Here is a 26,062-nt window from a genome sequence, read left to right on the forward strand (position 1 = left end):
TATCATTGAGTTGAAGCTATACTTCATATAGCTGTTAGGAAGATTAAAAGAGTTAAGGTTTACAGTGCACTTTACAAATGGCTAGTAACACAGTATAAGTAAGTAGAAAAACTTTTCAGTAGTATATATTATATATATGTTTTGGTAATGTATATTACTGAAATAACTTCATAACTGACCAGCCTATCTCTTTTTCTCCCTACTTTAATCCTTACTACTCAAAATGTGATCCTAGCAAGACAGGCATCATCATCTGCAGTTTGCTAGAAATAGAAAATCTTAGGCCCACTCCACCTCCAGAATCAGAATGATTCATATTTTTACAGACATATGAAAAGCCCTGCTTTATATGACCCCTGGATTAATCTTAAAACATGATTTATTATATCCCAACTAAATTCCTTTTTTTTTTTTTTTTTTTTTTTTTTTTTGGAGATGGAGTCTCGCTCTGTCACCCAGGCTAGAGTACAATGGGGTGATCTTGGCTCACTGCAACCTCTGTCGCCCTGGTTCAAGCAATTCTCCCTGCCTCAGCCTCTCAAGTAGCTGGCATTACAGGTGCCTGCTGCCACACCCGGCTAATTTTTGTGGTTTTAGTAGAGATGGGGTTTTGTCATCTTGGCCAGGCTGGTCTCGAACTCCTGACCTCAGGTGATCCTCCTGCCTCGGCCTCCCAAAGTGCTGGGATTACAGGTGTGAGCCACAGCACCCGGCCAAAACTCTTATTATGGTTACCCAATGATACCATTCTATGTATGGCTCTTTACTCCATCCAATGGGCGCTACTTGTTAATTCTCTCTGCTTTCAGGTTTGATCTCCTCTGAGCATGCTGTGTGCATTCCTGCCTCTGTGGCTTCCTTCTGCCAAACTGGGGATCTCCGAGTTGACACTCCCAACCCTAATCCTTTCAAGTCTTCGAGCCCCATCCCCTACCTTAACTCTACTCCCTTCTCCAAGAAGCTTTTACTGACTTCACAACCAGATCTGGGTTGGAATTCTAGAACTATTAAGTGACAGAGTGAGACCTTGAGGAAATTACCATTCTCTCTGCCTTGTTTTTTCATCTGTAAAACTGCAGTGATCTCACCAAACTCATAGATTTATTCTGAGAATTAAATAATGTGGATGAAGTGCTTTTACCATGCCTAAAATAAGCACCCATAAGTGCTTAAAAAATAATAACCAATACATTATTATTATTGACATTAAAAAATGGCTCCTTTTAAATTCCTGGAAAATGGCTATTCCCCAAATTTCCATTTGGCCTCTTAAAAGTATAATCTCATGCTTTTTCTGGTTCCAGCTCTAACTCCCCCATTCATTCATCCAATTAATGGGCATCTTCTATGTGCCAGGCACTACTAAATGAGAACTTAGCGGTGAATCAAATAGACAAAAACTACCATTCTTAAGGAGCTTACAATCTACTGGTTGATGCAAAACTAAAGAGGTAAATAGGTAAAATATATCACGTGTTTGGTGATGATTAAGTGCCAGAAAGATCAATAAAGCAGGGAAAGGAAATGGAGTGTGTGTGTGGAGGTAGGGCATTTGCAGTTCTATACAGGATGGGCAGCAGAAGTCCCAGTGGGCACTGACACCTGAAGGAGGACCTGAAAGAGACGAGGAGTGAGTAACGTGGCTAACTGGGGAAAGAGAAGGCAAGTGAGTGTGAGGGCACCGAGGAGGGAATGCCTGGTGAGAGGGCTAGAAGCAAAGGGGGGCCAGTACAGCTGAAGGGTGGGAGCACCAGAGAGAATATAGGAGACACAGCCAGAGAGGTGACGTGGGGTAACGTTGTCTTGTACTATACACCTACAGTTCTCTAAGCACTCCTCAAAGGCACTACGCCTGTGGTACACCTTGGCAATGATGCTTTCAGTGACCAAGTGAACTTGGGGAACGCTGGGTAAAGCAAAGCTATTAAGTGGTTTGTTTAAAATAGAATCTGCAGAACTTTTATTTATTTATTTATTTAATTTTTTTATTTTTTATTTTTTTTTGAGATGGAGTCTCGCTCTGTCGCCCAGGCTGGAGTGCAGTGGCCAGATCTCAGCTCACTGCAACCTCTGCCTCCTGGGCTCACGCAATTCTCCTGTCTCAGCCTCCTAAGTAGCTGGGATTACAGGCATGAGCCACCACACCTGGCTAATTTTTGGATTTTTAGTAGAGATGGGGTTTTACCATGTTGGCAAGGCTGGCCTCTGACTCCTGATCTCAGGTGATCTGCCCACCTCGGCCTCCCAAGGTGCTAGGACTAAAGGCATGAGCCACCGTGCCTGGCCTGTAAGAACTTTTAGATAACGTTCTGTAGAACTAGTCTTCCGTTGACCACACTTTTGGGGGATGCTGCCACGGGATGGATATCTACATCTGCATCTAAAAAGACGTATGCACGTGTGAACATTTAACCCTCACGTTTGACAGTTTCATATCAAACGTGTCGTCTTGACTTGGGCAGATCTGGATGTTGCTTTCTCCCCTGGAAGGCAAAGATGTTATCTTCTTCGTTTCATATCTCTTACCATGCTTTCCCTTGCTTCCAGCAGCCTGAAGGGCAATCCTATAAGCACTGAGCTCTCACTCACCATCCTGTTCTCGTATCTAAATGCCAGCTCTGCCTAGCAGAAACCAGAAACATCCGCAATGTGTGGTTTCAGCTTCAATATCACTTTCTCTCAAGTGTCATCTTGAATCCTTCCAGACAGCTGTGGTTCCTAAGTTTTACTCTCAGAACTCTGCAATTTTTTAATAGCCTTTATCACACTATACTTTATTAACTTACTGATTTATTCATTAAATAAATCAGATGTAGGTTCAACAAATAAATTCTGTATTATGCATCAGATTGTAATGCCCAGAAGAGCACCTGGTCTGTCATAATGATGGAAAACATTTGCTGACTGAATCAGTGAATAAATCCATGTGCTATTTTCCTGACTGTCTTCATCCTGGCCCTTGCCTTGCCTCTCCTGGGCAACTGCTGCCCATACTCTGACATCATAAGATACTAGTAAATATATATATATATATATTTTTTAAGTTAAATGAACTTGAATACATACGTAAGGCAAGAGGCTTGGTTCGCTATTCACCCCACAAATGCTGATCAAAAAGTGCAAAATTATTTTCAGGTTTTTGGGCCAGCCATCTGCAAGTGTGGTCCACACGTTCTCCACCTCCGACCAGGCCAGTTCATCGCCATACTAGATGCAATACGCACAAAAGATACTTCAGTCATGACTGCCTATTATAAAAACCAAACTTGTCATACCATGAAATATTAAAAAACAATGTTTTCCACAGATAGCTTTAATCATTTCCACACTTTACAGAAACAATAATTTCTTTCAACAAATCTAAACATAAATATCATTAATCATATATGGTTTTAGTAAAAAAAATTCATATATCATCAGTCTTTTTTAAAGAAAGAAATTTATAATGCATTTTGCTTGGTTATCACAGGATTATGGAGCCTCTTCATCTGTTTCTAACCACATCTACTTACTCAATAATTCTGTGCAGCAATTATAAATACAAAACTCATTTTACCTTTGCTGTCATATACATCAGATTGTTCAAAACCATTGCAGTGGCTTGTGGAGATCCCCATCCTTCTCCCCGTAACCAGCGCCTACTAGTCACCATAAGTTCTCGGTCTTTCAAGGAATCATCTTCATCTTCATCATGTCGCCTTGCTGTGGGGAGAGGTTTTAAGTCCACCAGCTCGATGTTGTTCATCCATGGTAGCAGGTAGTGCAGCATCACCTGCCGTCCAGCAGGGTGAGCTGTCTGGATTCTCTGGCTTATCTCTGAAATTGAAAACAAGTCAAAGAGAACTGATGTAATTTCGGCTTCCTCTGACTGGTAATTAATTCCAACAGATTTCAGAAGCTGGATTTTATTCATTTTACTCATTACACTTAACAATTATATGTACTGTTTTTTCTTTTAGTAACTTTCACCTCAATGACATCATAATATTAACAGCTAACATAAATCACAAGACGGAGAGAGGAAGAGGGAGAGGGAGAGGAAGGGAGAAAGGGAGAGAGGGAGACGGGGAGAGGGAGAGAGACAGAGAGAGAGAGACTGTGTCTCAAAAAGAAAAAAAAGAAAAAAGGGACGGAAGGTAAGAATCTACCAAAAGAGACAGAAAAGGAATACTCAATGGTAGAAGAAAAAGCAAGAAATACTAAGTTTTTGGAAATTAAGTGAGGTTAGAGCTTAAAAATATATAAGATGGCTAACACCAATTGCTGTGGAAAGTAGCAAACAGACCGAAGACTATTAGCCAGTGACTAGACTGAGCAGTTGGAAGGTACCTGGTGAGGCTACAGAAAGGAATTTGACACTAGTGGACTGTGAAGGCCATCTGTGAAGATCTAAGGCATGCATGAAGACTGAGAATACGGAATAGTGAGTGTATACACTCGAGGCAAGGCATAGGGGTGAGGAAGGGGTTAGGAGCAGGTGTGAAGGAGGGAAAGGATGTGAGGAGCAAGAATGGGAAGGGCCTCAGAGCTGACAACATTTAAGACCACTGCATTGAATCTGGAGAAAGAAAGGATCAGGACCCTCAAATTTTAAAGTGGCAAAGTTTATGCTGATATCTGTATCTGTGCAGTAAAATTCTGAATGAATATTGTGTTTGTCTCGCCTTGGAAACAGTGAAAGTGAAAATGTAGGTTAGCTATGGAATTTGTCAGGTTGAGAGGCTATGTTTTGGTTTAGAATGAACTACCTTAAGCAAAGGAGTTAAAATTAGCTGATGCTAAGGACAAGAGTGTCTGAAGATAGAACTGAAGGAAGAATGACAAGGTGGTGGTGGTGGAGGCGTGGGCACGGTCGACACCTGTACCAGCCGACATCCTAGGCGATGACATGGCATTCTAAACAGTTACATGATCTCTGAGACCTAGCTGGACTCCCCTGCTTTCTGCGCAGAAGCCTCTAGCAGCAGCTCAGCAGCCACAAAATCTGTGTTCATGGTGGCTGCTATTTTGTGTTGATGACCACTCATATCCATCTTGGAGGGCCTGTCAGGGATGCGGGGGTTGGGAAAAAGGAAGGGGCATAATTGCTACCAACTACTAGGGCAAACCAAACAGGTCTACTGCTTTCAAGAACTAAATGTTAGGAGAATTTAAGTTGTTGTTGTTGCTTTTTTCTCCCACTCAGGTAAATTAGGGAGGGAAATAAACTATTTCTATTGCTAAAATAGGTGCTATGCAAAGATCCCAAGCAGGCTAAGGCCACTAACTCTTGAGCCCAAATGAAAGAAAGGACCCACAGCAGAACTCCACAATCTCCCAGATCCTAGTGTTGGTGCATGTCCAGTATTTACACTGGAACAAGATCTTGATGTAGGTGACAGGCAACATGTGGGAGACTAGAAAGAGTTTTGCTCAAGGCACTGTACCACCTGCTCCTATGGTTAGGGGTTTCACTCACGGAAAACTGCCTACAACTTATTCCTGCCTATTTTTATTATTAAAGATATGCCAATACACAAAATACGATGTATTCAAGAAGTTCTATGTCTACTAAGAAATACTTTTAAGTCACATATGGAAAGTCCTCCCTCTTGTATTTTTTTCTTTTTGATGGAGTAGGGAGCAAGGGAAGGTAAGGTGTAAAACCCTACAAGGACGCCGCTGATAGAAAAACCTAAATACTGTGACAGATCAGAATTAAGAGTTCTTATTGAAGAAAAAATATTCTATGTAAAGACATGTCTGGTTTTGATTTAACCTGTAATTTAATAAATTTATAATTTTCTAAAAATTGTTTTTGAAGAAATGATTGACAAAGAGAAACTACTAACCAGTTCATTGATCATACCTGAGAATATAGCGAGAGTTAGCTCAGGATACGCCCTTGCTAGTTCCTCGGACAACTGATAATATGAAACAGAATAGAGATGTGGTAGAGGAGACAGCTGGCTGAGTACTCCATCTGTTCTCTGAACCTCCAATTTGTGAGCATAGCGAAACATCTTCGGTTCCAGAATCTATAGGAATGTGATTCCATCAACTTAGGTTAAGATTTTATGGGTTCTCTAAAGTTTAACTATAATTTTATATTAAAAAAAAAACTCTTCTCCCAGGCTGAGTGGAGTGGCTTCTGCCTGTAATCTCAATACTTTGGAAGGCAGAGGTGGGAGAATCACTTGAGGCCAGGAGTTCGAGACTAGCCTGGCCAACACAGCAGGACCTCATCTCTACAAAAAATTAAAAAATTAGCCAGGTGTGGTGGTGTGTGCCTGTGGTCCCAGCTACTCAGGAGGCTGAGGTTGGAGGATCACTTGAGCTCAGGAGGTAGAGGCTGCAGTGAGCCATGACCGTGCCACTGTACTCTAGCCTGAGCGACAGAGTGAGACCCTATCTCAAAAACAAAAAGAAACAAAACAAACAAAAACCCTTTCTCACTAAAAGAACTTACATTCCTCATATTTAATGTCAATGATCCAGGTTAATAATACAGTCTGAAAATAACTCCAGCAACTTAATATACAATTACTTGAAAAAGATTTACCACTTTTCTCACTCAAAAATACGATAGTACAATATATGTATAAGTGAAAAAAAAATCCTTCAAGGAGAACCTTTTGACATTACACTATTTAGAGCTGTACTGCTGAACTTTCCTCTTAATTAACAAAGGCATTAGGGTATAATTCCTAAGATGGATCTACTGGCATCAGAACCACTTTAGAGCCTTCGAAAAAAGCATCTGCTTGAATCCTATTCTTAGCCCTTGGTTAAGATGGAAGAATCTTGCCCTATTATGAATTAAATACTGTATACTAATAATATATCCGTGTTTGCTAAGTTTCTAAGTTATTTCTCCTCAATCAAATAAAGAAAATTTACATGAGAATATGATAAAAAGAGCTAATTATTTTTCATATGGCTCTCCAAAAAAACTGGGACACACATTGTTCTCATCTGCTGAACAGAAATACTTACATGGACACATATTTTAAGTACCTTCATATACATACACACGTGTTACTATAAATAACGCTTCTACAATACACTTAGGAATAGTTTGCATTATTTATAAATTTAAATATCTATATTATCTTGGTCTTATATTTCTAATAATAATTAGGACTTAATACCATAACTTCATTATTATAAATAAAGCTAAATACTATTATCAGTGTGCTTTAATGGCAAGACTAAATTATTGGGTTTCATTAAATCCTGAGTAAAAAAATATTTAAATTCACATGTTTACAAACCTGTAAAAGTTGCATAGCAACTTCATAGATACTTCTAGAAGAATCAGCTGCTTTAAACAGTATCAGATTTAGAAGCATCACTGTGTCAAACTGATAATCCCTAGGAATAAATTTTACATATTAGGTAAATAACAATGTTTAGAGACTTTTGCACCATTTAATAAATATGATATGCAAAGGGCAAGGCTTGTAGGCACCTATCTTCTAAGTCTATGAGGGGACTTGGTTTTTTCAAGGCAATAGGTACAACAACAGATGCATGGTGATAATTGTCCTTATTTTGGTTAAATTCCATTAGAGCACAAGTGTTCAACCTTTTGGCTTCCCTGTGCCACATCAGAAGAAGAAGAATTGTCTTGTGCCACACATAAAACACACTAAAAAATGCTGATGAAAAATAAAAAATCCATGCATAATTTTTGTAATATCCACCACCACAGATAAGCAAAAAAGTCCTCACATTCAAAGGGTTAGACACAGCTGCATTAGAGCTTAAGAAAAGAAAATACAGTCAACCCTCTGTGGATCAAAAATATGTGGGAAAGGCCAGGCACAGCAGGTCATGCCTGAAATCCCAGCACTTTGGGAAGCCAAGGTGAGAGGCCAGGAGTTCAAGACCATCCTGGGCAACATACATAGTGAGACCTCGTCTCTACAAAGAATTTAAAAATTAGCCAGGCATGGTAGTGGGAGTCTACAGTCCTGGCTACTCGGGAGGTTGAGGTGTGGAGGATCGCTTGAGCCTAGGAGTTTGAGGTTACAGTGAACTATGATCATGCCACTGCACTCTAGCCTGGGTGACAGCGAGACCATGTCAAAAAAAAAAAAAAAAAGAAAGTATATGGGAGGATTTGCATAGAGTAAATACAAATTCTACAGCATTTTATATAGAAGGCTTGAGCATCCACGGATTTTGGGATCTGAGAGGGGTCCTGGAACCAATCCTCTACAGATACTGAAGGACAACTATACTGGTGTCTTCATATTTTTAAATTCAAAGAAAAACTTTTCTTTAAGCAAACAAAACAAGAAACCCGTATCTAAAGTACCTGTTCTGGAAAACATTAGCAATGGCTTTAAAGCAGCCGGCCGCCACCCTCCTGGAGCCCGTGTAGCAGCGGTCCACAGCCCAGTACATCAGGTTGCTCTGATCAGGGTTCAGCTCCAGCAACAACGTAACTGCTTCACAGCCCAGCTGGTGAACCTAGGCAAAGATTGTGAAATTGCTCAATAGACACAGAACATTACATATTTTTTGTCTGTTTCCCTACAGTTCTTACTAAGGTAATATGGTGCATATATTCATTGTAATTAATAGGAAAATTCCATCTCCTTTTGTTCACCTCCCTCTCATTTTACTCAGCCAGCAGAAAAAAACCACACAGATGAATTGAATTTGGCCTCTTGCTTTTTACACGAGCCTCTCTAGTATGATTCTGTCTTCCAACAGAGCCCTGAAGGCGGTTAATGAATATGAATAGTGATTAAGTGCTTTCAGAAAAATGAGTCATTAAGCTCTCTATTTTTATCAAGCTTTATTCTTGTTTTTGATAACCCAATACAAAAATTGTTGTGAGGGGAAAAAGATGTAAGTCCTATGTTAAATTGTGAAATCTGTAAATGTACAATATGAGAGTAAGGAAAGCAAAGGGTGTGGAGGGCAAGGAAGAATGATTAAATGGAAAGTGGTTAAAAAAAATGAAATGAAACATAGCAAATAACATATTTCTCCCATGCAGCTCAATATGTTCTATGTTAGTATTTTATTTATTGACTTAGAACCCTGTTGAGAGACATACACCACTGTATTAATCCTATAATATTAAAAGGGAAATTAAAATTATTCAAATTAGTGATACGTAAGAATTGGAACATTTTTACATTATGAGATCCTATTTAACTTTATATAATATGCTTTTTGCATATGATCCTAACCTATCTTATTTTTTAAAAAAGACTTGTTTTTAGTGCAACATACATGAACTGCTAATAATACAATGAGAATTTATTATGAACCTTTAAGGAAACTGTCATAATTACCTTTTTGTCCAGAGAATCCAAAATGTTATCCAACCATTTGTATAAATAGCCATCTGATGAAAGTCCTACATTATCTGCAACAGGGCCACAACATAGTACAGCAGACATAGCCTTCAAATAATAATATTAGAATTATATTTAACAAATTTAAGAGGTTAAATGTTGGTTGCTTAATGAGAAGAGGCAAAATACTTATCTAGTATCTAGTCACAATACTTTAATTTTTTTCTTTACAAATTATTTTTTAAAACTAAGAAATTTATTATGAGTAAGTAAATATGACACCAAATTAGACATGGAGTTTGAACAATACTGGAAAGGAAGATAAAAAGACCAAGAAAAAGTACTTAAGTAACGGAAAAAAAGGCATTCCTTTCAAGTAATACTCAGTTATTTAAGATAATAGTGATCAAATTTGAGTAGATTCTGGAAGTGTTTTTCATTGTATTTTATGTATTTAAATATAACTTTTGGTATAAATTTTGAATACGGCAGAAAAACATATATTCTAATACTCTCAGATACTGTGAAGAAATTCTTATCCTCTTTAAAATACTAGTGACTGAGAGACATAAAAATATTCATCTCTGCTCTTAAAAAAAAAGAAATCAGGTTTCTAAGTAAATACCTTTAATGCACAGTATTGATGTCTATTAATTTGCATATTTCTATCACTGTATCTGTCCAAGGGCGTAAACATGATGCTAAAAGGACCTGCCCAGTGACTGAACAGCATAAATAGACTGTGACGAAGGCTCTGCTGAGGAAAAATACTTCTTCTCTGGTGCACTGCAAATAAGAAAAGATAGAAAACATTTATTTCCATTTCTTTTTGCTTTAACTTTTATACCGACATGTTACTGAATGTGTAACAGTGTAAAAAAGAAAGCAAAATTTTTCATTTTAAACTATCAAAAACCTCCACAGTAGCAGGGATCACTTATATATATGCAAATCGCAGAAACAAAGTTGCAGTCTGTGTCACTCTGTGGCAGCATTACATGACATACAGCATCTCTGCAAGCAGAAATTCCATGACAGGCTCAATGGCACATGAAAGCTGGCACAGAGGTGGGGCCAGGAGCCCATTTCTCCCTGGGCTATCACTGGCTATATGGTGAGACTGGCCAAGATTTTAACACAGACACACCTCTGTATCTTGGTTCACTGGTAAGTAAGGGCTTTGGACAAGATACATGTTTTCAAACTTTGTACTTTTTTTTTTTCAGCAGGAAAGCTGCCTTTTCCTGCTAAAGGAAGCTTACATGTAATCTCAATACATAAAACAGATAAAAGCGGAGTTGAGGCCTAGCGTCCAAACACATTCTGCTGCTTTCTGCTGATGGCGCTGGACAACCTCAGGGCTTTGAGAAACAGCAAAGTTTGAAAACCACTGGTTTAAATGATCTCCAAGGATTTTTTCCCCCATTTTGAAATTCTACTATATAATTTCTCTATATCTTCTCTATATCTATCCTTCTTGAAGAAACTCAGCAGTATCACAATAAACCAATTTGGAAGTTGTAAAAAAGTGTTTAGTAATAGACTAAACCACATCTTTACATTAGTGAGCTTCAGATCAGAAAATTTTGAAAAAAAAATGCTCTTTTCCTTTGACAGTATCATTTTCCTTTCAAAGATGAAAACAAGGCTCCTACAGTTGAAACTGACATATGAAATTAAGTGCTTAATGACCCTGTTATAAAATACAACCCATGTTCTTCAGGCATCAACTGTCTGTATATACTGTATACTATTCAAAGCAACAATGTGACTTTAATTTTTCAGAGAGAAAAAGAAACATTTGTATTTATACTGTATGCCAAAGGCTAGAGTCACATTACTTCTTACAGTTGTCAAGAATTTAACTTTTAAAAATGTAATTGTGTATATTAATCTTCCTACTATCTAAACCAATATCTGTCAATATAGAACCTACTCAATAATTAGAACATATCTGGTAAACCAATAACATGGAATCCTTGTTACATTTTGTATTTATGGCCTATATTCTTTTCCCATTCCCATTATTCAAAAGTATCTTCTTAATTTTATTCTCAATTATCATTTGAAACACTGCACTCTGCTTATTGCATCTAAAACAAGGTTGTCTAAAGAGCTTATTCTATTGATTTCTCTAGGTTCTTGTGTCAGTATCCTGATCATTATTGAAATTCCATGCTGGGTTGCTTTTTTATTTCTAATCACTGACATGTTTTCAAAGGGAAAACAAACTCCAGCCATCCAGGTTATGCTGACATATTTTTCCAGTATGTTCATACGTTACTTTATCAACTTAGATTATTAAACCTCAAGGAAAGAAAAAATATGACGGTTCCTTAATACTCAATAATGCTTTAAGAAATTGAAAATAATACCTGGAACATTCTGAATAATATTCGCCACTAAGGCACTAAAATGGCATCGTATATCCTTCAGTGTGTCAGAGTCTTTTTCATTTTCTGCTTCCAGGAGTTGTCTAGTTAAATCTACATACTCCAATAAAGTGTTGTTGAGAAAATGTGTTTCATTATCAAGGCCACCACTTGCACTGAAAATATTGAAGAAAACAAATGATGAAGCAAATGGGACTTTAAATTATAATTTAAATAAAAAATTCTTAATACTCAAAATGAGAATAATACATGTTAATTTTGCATGCTCATGGCAGCATGCAACTTAATATATGAAAATTAAATGAATACGATTTTGCTTACTTTAATACGAAAATAGATGGTGCTTCTTAATCTAGGAACTGCTATTGCAATTTATATTATTCAACTCCATATCTAACTTAAATCAACTCAGTGCTAAATGTTGTTTCCTCTCTGTGAAACACATGGATTTCTAAACAAAGAGACAGGAGGCATATGAAATGGGGAGGATCAGTTTAGAAAAGTTGAAAAAGACTAGTTCTATTTATTCATAGCTGCCATGTCTATTCATATTATGCCTTCAGCATAATCAAATATCTATTAGTCACTTATTCTCAGTAAGATTCTGGGATAGGTATTATCAGGGATGCAAAAATCTGAGAGAATTCTGGTAAGAATAGGGTAGAGTACTGGGTTTCAAAACCTCTTTCTAGACCTGTGGAACTGCCTTTAAGAGTATCTGCAATGCACTAGGTACGGTGGCTCACACCTGTAATGCCAGCACTTTGGGAACCCAAGGTGGGTGGATCACTGAGTTCAAGAGATCGACACCAGCCTGTGCAACATGATGAAACCCCGTCTCTACAAAATACACAAAAATTTGCCAGGCATAGTGGTGCACGCCTGTAGTCCCAGCTACTCAGGAGGCTAAGGTGGGAGGATTGTTTGAGCCTTGTGATCTAGTCACTGCATTCCCGCCTCGGTGACAGAGTAAGAGCCTGTCTCAAGGAGGAAAGATATATCTGCAATGAGGTTTTCTTTCAGGCAGGGATCTATGTCTGTGCCTGGAAACCACTGACTGACTGATAGGGGAGTATTTGGTTAGAGTCAGAAGTCCTGGATTCCTGTCTTGTTTCATCAATCATTAAGCATATACCCCGTATCTACCTCAGAGTGTTTTAGAAGGATGTAAATGAACTGCTATATATGAAAAGGCCTAGCAAACAATAAGTGCTATATAAATGATTAGCTATTACATATGCATTTATTTAGGTCAGCTTTTTCTTATTATGTTTGAAAAGTACTTCTAATATATATTATTTTAAAGGTAATTTTTTTTTAATAGTTAGTAACTTTGGAATAAATATCCTAAACCTATGAAAATAAGAGTTAGGAGTTGCAATGATACTATAGTATATTGACTATATCAGTCTACAACAATAAATATGTATTGAATGAATCAATGTATGACCTTTATTCCTTAAATAAGTGTTTTTCAGGTGCTTTTCATATTTTTTCCTTTATTCCTTAAATGAGTGTTTTTCAAGCTCTGGATCATGACCTATTAGTGGATAGGAAACTGATTTAGTGGACTACAACCTGCACCAGAATAAAATCTTCATTAATCTAACAAATATTCATTATCTCCTATGTGTCAGGTACATGAAATCCACTAGGTGAACAAAACAAAGTTCCCTGTCTTCTTGGCATTCAGAACTCATTATTTTCCTTAGCCATGGAAATTTAAAAATCTAGAATAGCAATAACTTTCTATCAATAACTCTTTTTAAAAATACTTCAAAACAAAACACACAACTGGCTTCAAAGATCATTATCGCTTAATAGTCATAAGTTTTTGGTAGTTAACTTTAAATAGAGCAACATTTTGCATTCCCTAAAATAGAACCATTTAAAGGTTCTTCTACTAACGCTACAATTAAAGCAACCAAAAAAAAAGATTCAGATGTGTATCAGGTTGTTAATTTTTTGCATCAAGCCAGCAAGTTTCAATTTTACTTTTCCTAACTCTTATTTTTTGTGAAAGAAAAAAAGAGAATGGCATTTCTTTTCTTTTTTTTTGATACAGAGTTTCGCTCTTCTCACCCAGGCTGGAGTGCAATGGCACTATCTTGGCTCACAGCAACCTCTGCCTCCTGGTTTTGAACGATTCTCCTGCCTTAGCCTCCCGAGTAGCTGAGACTACAGGCATGCACCACCATGCCCAGCTAATTTTTGTATTTTTAGTAGAGATGGGGTTTCACCATGTTGGTCAGGATGGTCTCGAAGTCCTGACCTCAGGTGATCTGCCCTCCTCGGCCTCCCAAAGTGCTAGGATTACAGGTGTGAGCCACTGCACCCGGCCAATATTTCTTTATTTGCTTTTTACTAGGAAAGAAAAGTAAATCAATAGTTTAAATAATACTCTGATTAAAAATCTATTTTGAAAGCATTTGTCAAAAGCATTCAATGCTACATATGAAAGGTGTTAGGTAAAACAAATAATCGGGAGAAATGCTAAAGGAATAATGCCATGCAGTTACCATAGTTACTACACTTGTTGTATTATTAATACTTCTTTTTCTCCTTTTTGTTTCAAGACAGAGTCTCGCTCTTTTCCCAGGCTGGAGTGCAGTGGCATGGTCAAGGCTCACTGCAACCTCAATGTCCTGGGCTCAGGTGATCCTTCCACCTCAGCCTTCCAGGTATCTGGGACTATTGGTCTGCCACTATTCCCGCCTGATTGTTTGCATTTTTTATAGAGAGGGGATTTTGCTATGTTGCCTAGGCTGGTCTCCAACCCCTGGGCTCAAGCGATCCACCCGTCTCAGCCTCCCAAAATGTTGGTATTACAGGCGTAAGCCACTGCACCTGGTCCATTTTTTTTTTTTCCTTAAGATATCTTTTCAGTGACCTTTTTTGGATATGGTCAGATCTATTATTTTTCTCCTTCAATGGTCAGGTAACACCATTATCCTCCTAAGGAAATAGTTATTTTTCAACATTCGGCTGATGGAATTTTCCTCAAGGGGCTAGGCTTAGTGTGAAGATGCCTTTACTGCGGCAATATCTCCAGGTTTCATGGTTTTGTCTGTGAAGGGTGGAAAACTGTTATGAATTATAGTTGTAGATTTCATAATTTTTCCTGGCAGGATTAACAAGTTCATTGGAATAAATTTGTAAGCCTTATAATGTTTAACCTGTGAATATATTATTTTTTCAAGCTCAGAAGAAAAAATCTTTAAAATGAGGTAAAAAACAGGAAAATCTGTGAAGAAAAAGCTACTACCATCCACTTGCCAAGATAACTAGCTTCCAACAAATATCAAAATCATAGGAACATTATATCCATTTTTTGCCAGAAGCAATCCAATTCTGGTGGTAGATTTTTCAATACATTTTTAGCTATTGGTTAGTGTATCGAATATTTGTTAAATAATTTTCATAGTGATACATACAGGTTTTCTTGTTGCAATGGTGCTTTTCTGTTTTTATACATTTCATGAGTGAAAAGAGATTACGTTCTCTAGGATCATTCCAAAGTTTTAACAATCTGAATCCAATACTGACCTGTGACTAATGACACCAGCATCTGCCAGCAGTTCAAATATTCGTACCAGTTGTACTCGTAAAATGTCTCGACGCCTGCGCCGTTTCATATTCTATTCCAAAGATACAAACATATTAATTAAAATCTTGCGGGTGTAACTTGGAAAGAATAATGTGAATGTCTCAGAGAGAGGTTCTGGGCTCACTGAAGTTATTTTGCTTGTACAATGTAGACTGTAGGTACTCTGGTAGCTACTGCCTCAAAGAGATATGTGTGAACAGTCTGAAATGAATGAGTCAAATAAAGTCACATGACATCTTACATGGTGACAACCCCTGTGTGTCAGGGGAAGTAAAATACTACATTTTTAGGTTATTTGCTAATCAGACAGTTTTAGAATCGAAGTAATTAGTAAACCGTTATCATGGACTAATAAAGAATCCCTAATACCCTCCCAAAAATATGACATAAGTGTAGGGAAAACAATCCTAAAAAGAACTTAAGATTTTGCTCATGCCACAGTTTTCTACACAACGATTAATTTTGGCACAAAAAAATAAACAAATATGAGAAAAACTCCCTTACTCATTACGATATGAATAAATATGTTTGTATTATTAGGTCCAAAGAACTAGAATAATGCCTAGAATAATAGTTGTAACATTTCAACTTGATTCTGCTTCTAGCAGAAAGTCATGTAAGAGATATCGATCACCTATATCACCTTCTACTAATAATAGCTCATTATTTCATTTGTGATGTAATTTTCAAATTACAGAGCAATTAAAAACATATTTACTAGTCTTTCACTTTCTCGTCCATGACCCAATTTTTCTGCCTTCCAGGTGCGTGACATTTTACTAATGACTAATCAATTACATTTACTCTTCTCTGGGCTCTTTCTAAAGTTGACAGTAATTCATTTGGGACAGGATGATTTCTTATCAGTCTTTGAAGATTACTGCAACTCGTTTTTGCAGTTTGGTTGGCCTGTTTTCATTTTGTCTTCAGAGAAACAGTGTGAGTCTAAAGCTCTTAAACTATAACTCATATTCAAGGCACATCACCGTATGTGTTTAATAGCTTTCCTTCTGAAATTCAGAAAAATAAATACTGCTATTTCGTTTTGTTTCAAGCTTACATTTCTCTAATAAGTCATCCAGCACTGTAACCAAACTGATCATTCTGAAACAAAAATCAAATCAATGACAAAATGGGAATACTATCATGACCCTACAGTGCTGAATTAAAGGAGAGTGAGGAATTGCAGATGATGTTTCAAAGTCCCTAAACTGCAGGGATTATCACCATCTCCCTCTCCTGCTTAAATTCCTCAGGGGATCCCTGACATTAACAGCACTGATTCCTAAACAATGTTCTACAGCAGACTCATCTAAGATGCTTTACAAAAATAGACTTCTGGACCCTATTCCAGGGATTCTCATTCAATAGGCCCAGGAGTCTAAAATTTTTAGCAAGATCCCCAGGTAATTCTCAGATGCCACAGGCATAGGAACTACTGGTCTATTGGTTAAAACTAAAACTAGTAGCTTTTCATGAGATATTTCTCATCCTGCTATTCAGCCTAATATTCAATCACTTCCCCCATAATATAATTATACAGAAAAATTTGCCATTTCAAAATTCTTTGTAAAGTTTGCAAATGCTGTTCTTCACCTAGAATACTTTTCCCTTGCTTGTCCACTGGGAAACATGCTTCAAAATTCATCTCAAATATCAGCACTTCATCTATAATGCCTTCCTTACCCTGCAACCAGAGTCCCAGGCTTTTCTCTCTGTAGTTCTTAGAATCCCTTCTCTATGATTTTATTTGAGTACGTAATAAATTGCTAGAATTAAGGTTATGCAACCATCTGTCCCACTGGACCTATAGTTTCTGAAAGTTGCTCAGAACTGAAACTATAGCCCATGGGCCAAATCTGGCCCACGGCTACCTGTTACTGCAAATAAGGTTTTACTGGAAAATAGCCACACTCCTTTTTTTAATGTAGTCTATGAATGCTTTCATGCTACAAAGGCAAGGTTGAGTAGAGGCCTGTAAAGCCGAAAATATTTATCTGCAGAAAAAGTTTGCCACCTCCAACCTAGACCCTATTTTCTGCCCTTACTTAAGTTAAAGCAATTGTTCATTCATTTTACATAATGGGTTTCTGCATAAGATCTTCTGGGGGGAGGGGAAGTGTCTGCATCTTAAAAAGAATACACTAGATAATCGTCTTAATTTCTAACTTTTGATATAACATGTAAATATGGCAGAAAAATAAATGTTCACTAATAGAAGGCTGCAGAACACAGCTCACCTCCGGCCTTCTTTCGAGTGCTTCTTTAATTATGGGATGTAATTCCTCTATTAGTTCCCTAGAAGAAAAATGGTACATACTCTATTAATAGCTACACAGATATAATTTGACACATGTAAATATGTAAAGATATGATGTAAACTGACAAGTGTTAATTCGAATCCTCCGTTTTAAATGCAATGTCTATTGTTTTATTTTGTTTATAAAATAACACATTATATTATAGATTATTTGGAAACCAGGAAAAAAATGGTATAGGCCCCTTATTTTAATTTATAGAGGGAATACTACCAATACTTTTATTCAATCAGTTTGCAAGTGACATACATTTTACTTAGTTCAAACTATTTTATATAAAATGGTATCCTTTTTTCTTTTTTTGAGACAGAGTTTCACTCTCGTTGCCCAGGCTGGAGTGCAATGGCGTGATCTTGGCTCACTGCCACTTATGCCTCCCAGATTCAAGTGATTCTCCTGCCTCGGCCTCCCGAGTAACTGGGATTACAGGCATGCACCACTATGTCTGGCTAATTTTTTGTATTTTTAGTAGAGACGGGGTTTCTCCATGTTGGTCAGGCTGGTCTCAAACTCCCGACCTCAGGCGATTTGCCTGCCTCAGCCTCCCAAAGTGCTAGGATTACAGGTGTGAGCCATCGTGCCCAGCCTCCTTTTTTCTTTTCTTACACTAACATAGTTAATTTTATATGACAATAACTAATTCATGATATTCAAACACAGAGTGGGGTACCATAATTTTCCTAGACATTTTCATTTATTAATGAATCATTATATTTTATCTAATTTTCTCTTACTAAAAATATTGCCTCTGTGAACAACTTTGTATATTTATCATTGTTTTCTATCTCCTTAGGATTAATTTTACAAATTAAATTAACGGGTCAAAGGGTATGAACTTTGTAAAAATGATAAATTTATCTTTATTTATATTTTGATTTTAAATTGAAAATGTGCTTATTTTAAGATTGGGAAAATCTGAAAGTTTTTCCAAAACTTCATTTATAAGAAATGCTATCCCACACCTATAGATATATTACAATTTATTAACCTATTCTTTTTTACTTAAATGTTCCTTTCCATGGAAATCTTTAGCAAAAGGCAGAAGATTTATACAATCTGAAGATAAACCAGGGTATTAACCTATTTCCTGGTTGTACAGATTATCTTGGAGACAAAACATCAGATACCATTCTCACATTAATTGAGGAAATTCTCAAAAGAATAAATTCCATGCCCAGGAGACAACAAGGCAGAACTTCAGGCAAAACTGAAGAATTTGCTTCATTAATATAAAAAAATCACGAATGATATCAAACATCTATGTAAATACTTTTTGAAAGATATTCTAATTCTCTTGGATAAGCAGGGGGAAAACTGGATTTTTAACTACTAGACCAAGATTACACATTAAAAGAATGACTACATAAATAAATATAGTAGGAAAATATTAAATATTTATACGGCATTTCATTATTCCTAGAATACATAGATAAGTTTTAATCTGCTCAGTCAAAATGAGGAAATAAAACTTCCAATAAATGACTTGCTAAATGTTACATGGCTAGTTAATTGGTGAAAGTCAGGCCTGGTATGTGACCATCCCAATAAGCATTCTGCTTGACCCTACCACACCTTCTAAGTAGCACATTTATTCTTTTAGTGCTTAAAAAAAAAAAAAGTATGAACATAGTTACCTAAAAGCTCCTGGGTTGGTCCTGCCAAGACCTAGAACAAGGGATTCTGTGATTTCCATGCTCTCAGAGCGCATCATTGGAACTATGTGCTTAAACAAGGATGAAGGGGATGGGATGCCAATAATCTGGAAAAAAAAATACTATATTTATAACAGCCACTAATGATACTATGTCCAATTAGATAATCTGAGATTTCAGTAGTCGTAGGTCAAGGATAAATGGACAGATGAAACTTTACTATGAATGATACCTCAAATTTCACCTGTGGTGTACATAATTTAAAAGGTTAAATAACTTATCCAATGGCTTAATGCAAGCTCATTAACAAAACTTGGGGCTCCTAATTTCTTACCCTCACTCACGATCATATAATAGGCTGACTCCCTTCATCAGATACTCTGTACCTTTTGATCCATGAACATGAAGAAAACAAAATGACTTCTAAAATAGTCATCAGTGTTAAAATCAGATACTCTGGTCTTAAGTTTTGTCATTTTCATGAAAACAAAACCACTGCTCCTATCCAGTACCCTTTAGATCACTACATGATTTAGGGAAATTCTAGAAAGGCATTTAATTATGTAAATGATTCCTTTTGGGTTCTCAGAAGTGTGAGAACTACAAAAACTGGAATATGGGAAAATAGGTATGACAATTTCTTTTAAAATAACGAGTATGATAAACTGAGTGGGCATGGGTCTTTCTTTCCAATGGAAAACTATGTACGTATTATTGATTCCGACTAGGAATCCATAAAAACAATGATGGGCTTTCTTGAGGTATTTTCCTTTTTGCAAGTAAGTAATATACTTTCAACTGAGTTACTTTATTGTCCATAAAAAGAAATTTTAAAATCTTATTTTTATGGGGCCATTCAGATTTCACAGATCCAACAGTGGATCTGAGAAACTTACTTTGGAATCAATGCTATAGCCGCTATCTGGGGTAGACGCCAGCGTCTCAGGAGGAGAGCATCTCACAGAACCTGCAGATGTGGAAGATGACGATGTTGCTGCACTGCAGCAAAGGATCAGATAGTTTCTCCACAGGCCAATGTATGAGTCACTGCTTGTGGTGGTATTTACTTTCTTAGCATTGATGGGGCTACTAAGGAAAAAAAAAGAAAAATGGGCAGATATGAATAACACAACACATTTTTAAAAGTTTATTTTAACTAATGCTGTATTTCTTTCTTTCTTTTTCTGAGACAGAGTCTTTCTCTGTCACCCAGGCCAGAGTGCAAGTGGCACAATCTTGGCTCACTGCAATCTCCACCTCTTAGGCTCAAGTGACCCTCCCACCTCAGCCTCCAGAGTAGCTAGGACTATAGGTGTGCGCCACCACGCCCAGCAAATTTTTTGTATTTTTGGTAGAGATGAGGTTTCATCACGTTGCCCAGGATAGTCTCTAACTCCTGAGCTCAGATGATCCACCTGCCTCGGCTTTCCAAAGTGCTGGTGCTGGGATTACAGGGGTGAGCCACCATTCCTGGCCTAATGCTAATTAGAGAGATGGTTAGCATAAGGTTTTTATTACTAGTACTGTTTTTGTGGACTGATATCAATGAATAAAGTACTGGATTAAAAATTAAAATATATTACCAGATCATTTTAACATTATTATTCCTGTGATAAAAGTTAATATTTTATTGGGCCGTATTTTATAACTTATTATGTATCCTCAATGTAGAAAGAAAATAAAACAAAAATCAAAATCATCTTTAATCCCACATGAAAATAAACACTGCATATTCTATATATCTTTAATTCATATACATGAACCGTAAATGCATGAATACATCTTTTAATTTATACAAATTAAATGTTTATTTTATTTTGTATCAACTTTTTAGACTTATGTATTTTCACCTCTCTATGTAAATATTCTGTGACATTATTTTGATTTATCATATGCTATATAAATATAAAGTATCATATTTTATATAACCAAGCTTTTGTTGACATTTTAGCTAATAGCAATTTTTCCCTATTATACACAATACTATACATTTGAATATATGGTTAATTATTTTCTTAGGTAATTCTTGAAAATGAAATCACAGAGTCAAAGAAGATACATATTTTCAAGGTTTCTGCCAAATTTCTGTCTTGAAAGGTTACACCAATAAAATATTTTGAAACAATTCCATAAATCTTTCCAAATACCAAAATTATGTAAGAATTAAGGACTGAAAGCAAAGCGAAAGAGGAAAAATACAAATATATAATCTTTGCCTTCAACAAGTTTTGTAATATGCTAAGGTAAGTAATGCAAACACACCACTTCATTAATTCAGTAAGAGTATCATAGAACAATGTCCTAGTATGTTAACATACTAGGTATGGTAACATATCAGTTTAAAAAAACTGTCAAAAATATCACTGCCCCCATGTGGGCTATGGGAGACATACAATAAAGAAATAAATAAAACAATGTCAGATGGTGTTAAGTTTGATGAAGAAAAATAGAGCAGAAAGGGGAGATAAAGAATGCTGCTAGGAGATGGGGTTATAATTTAAAATATGGTAATTAGAGAAGGCTACTTAAGATAAGGTCATAAATGGTATGCAAGGTGGCAAATGTCAATCTTTATTAAAAAAGTAACAACTAGACCAGGTGTGGTGGCTCACAACTGTAATCCCAGCACTTTGGGAGGCTGAAGTGGGAGGACTGCTTGAGCCCAGAAGTTTGAGATTGCAATCAGCTATGATTACACCTCTGCATTCCAGCCTAAGCAACACAGCGAGACCTTGTCTCTTTAAAAAAAGAAAAAAAAGAAAGAAAAACAACACAAAACAAAAAAGAAATCCAATACACAATACCTGAGACCATATATATACAATTAGTAGAAATACTATTTCTACTAATTGTATATATATTCAAATCCAAAAGTAAGAATGACTATTCTGGGTAGGAAGTTTAAGAGATTTTAAAAAATAAGATTGAATTTGAACTATATCAGACATAGATACGCAAAAATTAAAAAAAAAAAAAAGGTATCCTATGCTCATGTGAACAAAAGCTCACAAAATGGAAACTGTCAACCACATGTAATGAACTTTGAGGGGATAATTTGGTTCCAACATTGAAGGTATTGATAGAAAGTAAGAAAAAAAGTACAGAGTGAAGTCAGATTTGAAGAGCCTTTAATGTAGGCCTCAAGTGATAGGTCAGTACAGATGCTGGGTTTGCAGGGGCAAGTTACATGCTGAGAGGACTCATTCCATTCAGTGTGATCTATGTAAGGGGAAATCAGGAACCCAAACCCAGATTCAAAAATTCTCCTCTGTATTTAAGAGCAAAAAAAAAAAAAAATTAACTAAAATTTATAATGGCCTTGGTCAACTCTCCATTTCATAATCAGTTACTCCAAAACTTTACCAACATCCTCACATCCACTACTCAGTGTGTTACTACCACTCCCCACCAGAAGGTGGCCTTCCTTATACTGTCATCAGGAAAAGTAAGGCCACTGAGCTGTTTCGCTCTGCTTCTCACCCTTTATCTACAAACTTCTGTATCTACATCCATACTCATCTTCAGATCCTTTCCTAATTTTTTCCCTTAACACAGATTCAATGGACACAACTATGTACCAAGTACAGTGTTATTAAGTAAACAATTAAAATTTGGTGAGACTGTATTACATGAAAAGGATGAAGAAGTTATGACACTATGTCCTTGACAACATTCTTCTCCCTCCTTAAGACATCAATACAGTATCACATATTATTTATGGGCCTTCCAATCTGTAATACTTTTGTATTTTTCAAATAAATACATACGAAAGCTGACAGTCTACACATTTTTAAATTTACACTAGGAAAATAACTTACTTTATATCGACCTGAGGGGACAACAACTGAAGTCTTGTGTATGCAAACATCCAAGCATAGCTCACAGCTGTAGAGCAGTGTTTAGGAAGATTTTCTTGCTTTAAAAAACTGGAGAGACTTATAATCCATGGGTCTTGGCCTTGGGTCACATGTGCAAATATCCATATGTGTGATGGACTAATCACATCAAACTGGTGGCTAATGGGAGAAGAGTTCCATTCTGCTAATGTTTGTAAATCTATCGAGCTAGGGCAATAGAGCAAAGTAGTCTATATGGAGAGGAAAAAATGGATTATTACACATTTCAATAACTTTGAAAATTTTACCATATAAATTGCTTTAAACTGAAAGTGGTCTATTAGTAGTTTCCAAAACAAGATAATATAAAGTCCATGGTAGGTTGAGGGGAGTAGAGAATTCCTCAAACTGCATGTTTGTGTATGTGCATTCATGTCTTTTTTTGGGAGAGGGATTCCACGTTTTCATTGTTCTCAAAAGGATCTATAAACCAAATACGTTCAGGACCACTATTTAAGTAACTCTTAAATAAATATCCAAATTTCATGGTATACCAAAAGCTGCTTTTTAGTTCTCTAAGAAGTGAACCATTAACTTTCATGTTGACCTGTATCTATGTATGTGTGGAACAGACCCAAAAATGAGCTCTTTGCTCCAGAGGTATATATTCTTAAATACTTGTTCAATATTTGAACTCTTCCACTAAAGAGATAAACATTTATGTTCAAAGAAAAGTATATTAAGCACTGCTTTAGGCACTAGAAACAAGTAATCCATTACTCTCTTTTTGGAATAATTCATAATTTATAGTTAATATCTAAAACAAAATGTTTTGAATTGCATAGATCCTTTCATAAAATAACCAGAAGAGAGGCTTTTAAATGTTCTTACCACAAATAAATGATAAACACATGAGATGATAGATACACTAACTAGCCTGATTGGGTCATTATACAATATAGACATGTATCGAAACATCAAATTGCACCACATAAATATGTACAATTATGTCTATTTAAAAATAAATAAAAATTAAAAATTTAATTTTTAAAAAGTTTAGCATCATGGTAGCGTCATGGGGGGGAACTGTACAGATTTCTAATAATCTCCTAGGCTTATAATATCTTATTACCTCCCTTGGCTACATAAAACTCATGAATTATAAGAATCAGGTGTTATGCAGAAAGCTCTTAATGTTATGCATTAACCTCTTGTCCATGTATTCTAAAATAGAAGGAAATAATTTTTAAATAGTAAGGTTTTATAGCTATTCTTACATCAACTTTGGAATCTTAATATATGACCTTTAACCCTGTGAAGACCAAGTAAGAAAGTTTGCATAAACTTTCTTAGTAATGTGTTTGTGGACAAAGTGTTTCTCTCCATTTTAATGAGTCAAATTACATATGACATTGGTATAAAACACTATGCACTTAACCCACTATACTTAAACTCATGTGATACACAAAAAATAGCTGCCAAAAAAGCAGGGTTTAAGTTTTTGCTTTGAGTATCACTATTTTTTTTCCCATAGCATTTTAACAAGTATTTCTATCTCAAGAATCTTATACGCCATAATGAACAGCAAACAGTAGCATAAAGTAAGATTCAATTTAACAGAAACTTCTTAGATTGGAAGGATTATAATTTTACAAACATAAAATTATTTTTATTTCTATGTGGAAGAGTACTTAACCAAGTATAAATAAATGTCACTTTTTAAGTACTATTCTTAAGCATTTTCTAATTTTCAAAAATACTTTCTAACACATTACATTGGTTAAGGAAGTTCTTTTATGTATGCATGTATACATGTACATATATGTGTGTCTGTCTTAAGTCTCAAAACAAGACTGGGTAGAATGAAGTCACTATAGTTACCTGATCAGCTCCAGTGAGATGTATGAAGCTCTCAAGAATGGATGGGCTTAGCCTGTCCATCACATCTATGGCTAATTCATCATCACCCTGTAAAAAAGACATCATATGTCTAAAAAAATTAGGAATGTTTAAGCAAAGTAGCCAAACCCAAGTAAACACCGAAAATTCACTTCAGTGCTATTTTATTTATTTATTTATTTATTTTGAGACAGAGTCTCACTCTATCACCCAGGATGGAGTGCAGTGGCGCGATCTCGGCTCACTGCAAACTCCGCCTCCTGGGTTCACGCCACTCTCCTGCCTCAGCCTCCTGAGTAGCTGGGACTACAGGCACCCGCAACCACATCTGGCTAATTTTTTTTTTTTTTTTTTTTTGTATTTTTAGTAGAGACGGGGTTTCACTGTGTTAGCCAGGATGGTCTCCATCTCCCGACCTGTGATCCGCCTGCCTCAGCCTCTCAATTGAGAACAGTAAGTTAGTTTAGACCCATGGTAGTAACCTACCTATATGGGATAAGGACGGACAAAGAGATGGTTTTTAAGTACTTTCATTAGATAACTGAATGAAATACCTAAATCTTACCTTAGGTATTTCCAAAAGTGCAAATAAAGCCCGTATTTCTCTAAGGACACTGACGGCTAGTTTCCTAGTGGCAGGTCGACTGCTACAGAGAATGACAAGTGCAAAGCCTTCGACCACATGGAATACGTTGGAATATGGGCTCCTTTCCAGAGGAGGGGGATGAGAAGCTCCATTAGCTACACCATGCTTGAAAAACAGAAGTTAAAAATAAAATAAAAAATATGTATGTACAGACATTCCAGAAAAACAATTAATAAAGAATAAAGCAAATCATAGTGATTATGACTACAGGTCTGCCTTGGCTCAAGCAACTTAAATAGTATGTAATTTATAAAAATGGAATAGTGTGCACAGTGAAAAAAGCATTTCACTGGCAGTCTAAATATGAATTCTGTATCTAACTTCTATCATTCTCTATTTTGTAACCTTGGAACTGATAATCGGTCTTCACCTAATTTCTATGTGGGAAATGAGGGGATTGTAGTGTATCTTTCAC

General features: G+C 36.3%; 1 protein-coding gene and 1 non-coding gene across 22 annotated transcripts in view; both read right to left on the reverse strand.

Annotated features, from left to right (window-relative positions):
* The window catches only part of FRYL (FRY like transcription coactivator), a 286,763-nt gene that overhangs the window by 63,015 nt on the left and 197,686 nt on the right, over positions 1 to 26,062 (reverse strand). For all 21 annotated transcript variants that reach the window (XR_013417845.1, XM_078003390.1, XM_078003383.1 and 18 more), the window contains 15 exons: positions 25,567 to 25,752; positions 24,984 to 25,070; positions 23,085 to 23,353; positions 20,163 to 20,355; positions 19,249 to 19,373; positions 17,537 to 17,594; positions 15,236 to 15,327; positions 11,672 to 11,844; positions 9,922 to 10,082; positions 9,294 to 9,404; positions 8,303 to 8,457; positions 7,254 to 7,353; positions 5,849 to 6,017; positions 3,557 to 3,816; positions 3,067 to 3,207 (listed from right to left, as the gene is read on the reverse strand). Coding sequence is in view for 20 of the 21 variants with exons in the window: in XM_078003390.1 (XP_077859516.1) it covers positions 3,067 to 3,207; positions 3,557 to 3,816; positions 5,849 to 6,017; positions 7,254 to 7,353; positions 8,303 to 8,457; positions 9,294 to 9,404; positions 9,922 to 10,082; positions 11,672 to 11,844; positions 15,236 to 15,327; positions 17,537 to 17,594; positions 19,249 to 19,373; positions 20,163 to 20,355; positions 23,085 to 23,353; positions 24,984 to 25,070; positions 25,567 to 25,752 (2,280 nt within the window). In the remaining variant the exon portion in view is untranslated. The remainder of the gene's footprint in view (positions 1 to 3,066; positions 3,208 to 3,556; positions 3,817 to 5,848; positions 6,018 to 7,253; positions 7,354 to 8,302; positions 8,458 to 9,293; positions 9,405 to 9,921; positions 10,083 to 11,671; positions 11,845 to 15,235; positions 15,328 to 17,536; positions 17,595 to 19,248; positions 19,374 to 20,162; positions 20,356 to 23,084; positions 23,354 to 24,983; positions 25,071 to 25,566; positions 25,753 to 26,062) is intronic.
* LOC114678638 (U5 spliceosomal RNA) lies at positions 18,571 to 18,690 on the reverse strand. The gene has a single exon (XR_003730053.1). It is a non-coding gene; the product is annotated as a U5 spliceosomal RNA (small nuclear RNA).

The sequence above is a fragment of the Macaca mulatta genome, chromosome 5 (assembly GCF_049350105.2).
Source record: "Macaca mulatta isolate MMU2019108-1 chromosome 5, T2T-MMU8v2.0, whole genome shotgun sequence".
NCBI classification, from domain to species: Eukaryota; Metazoa; Chordata; class Mammalia; order Primates; family Cercopithecidae; genus Macaca; species Macaca mulatta.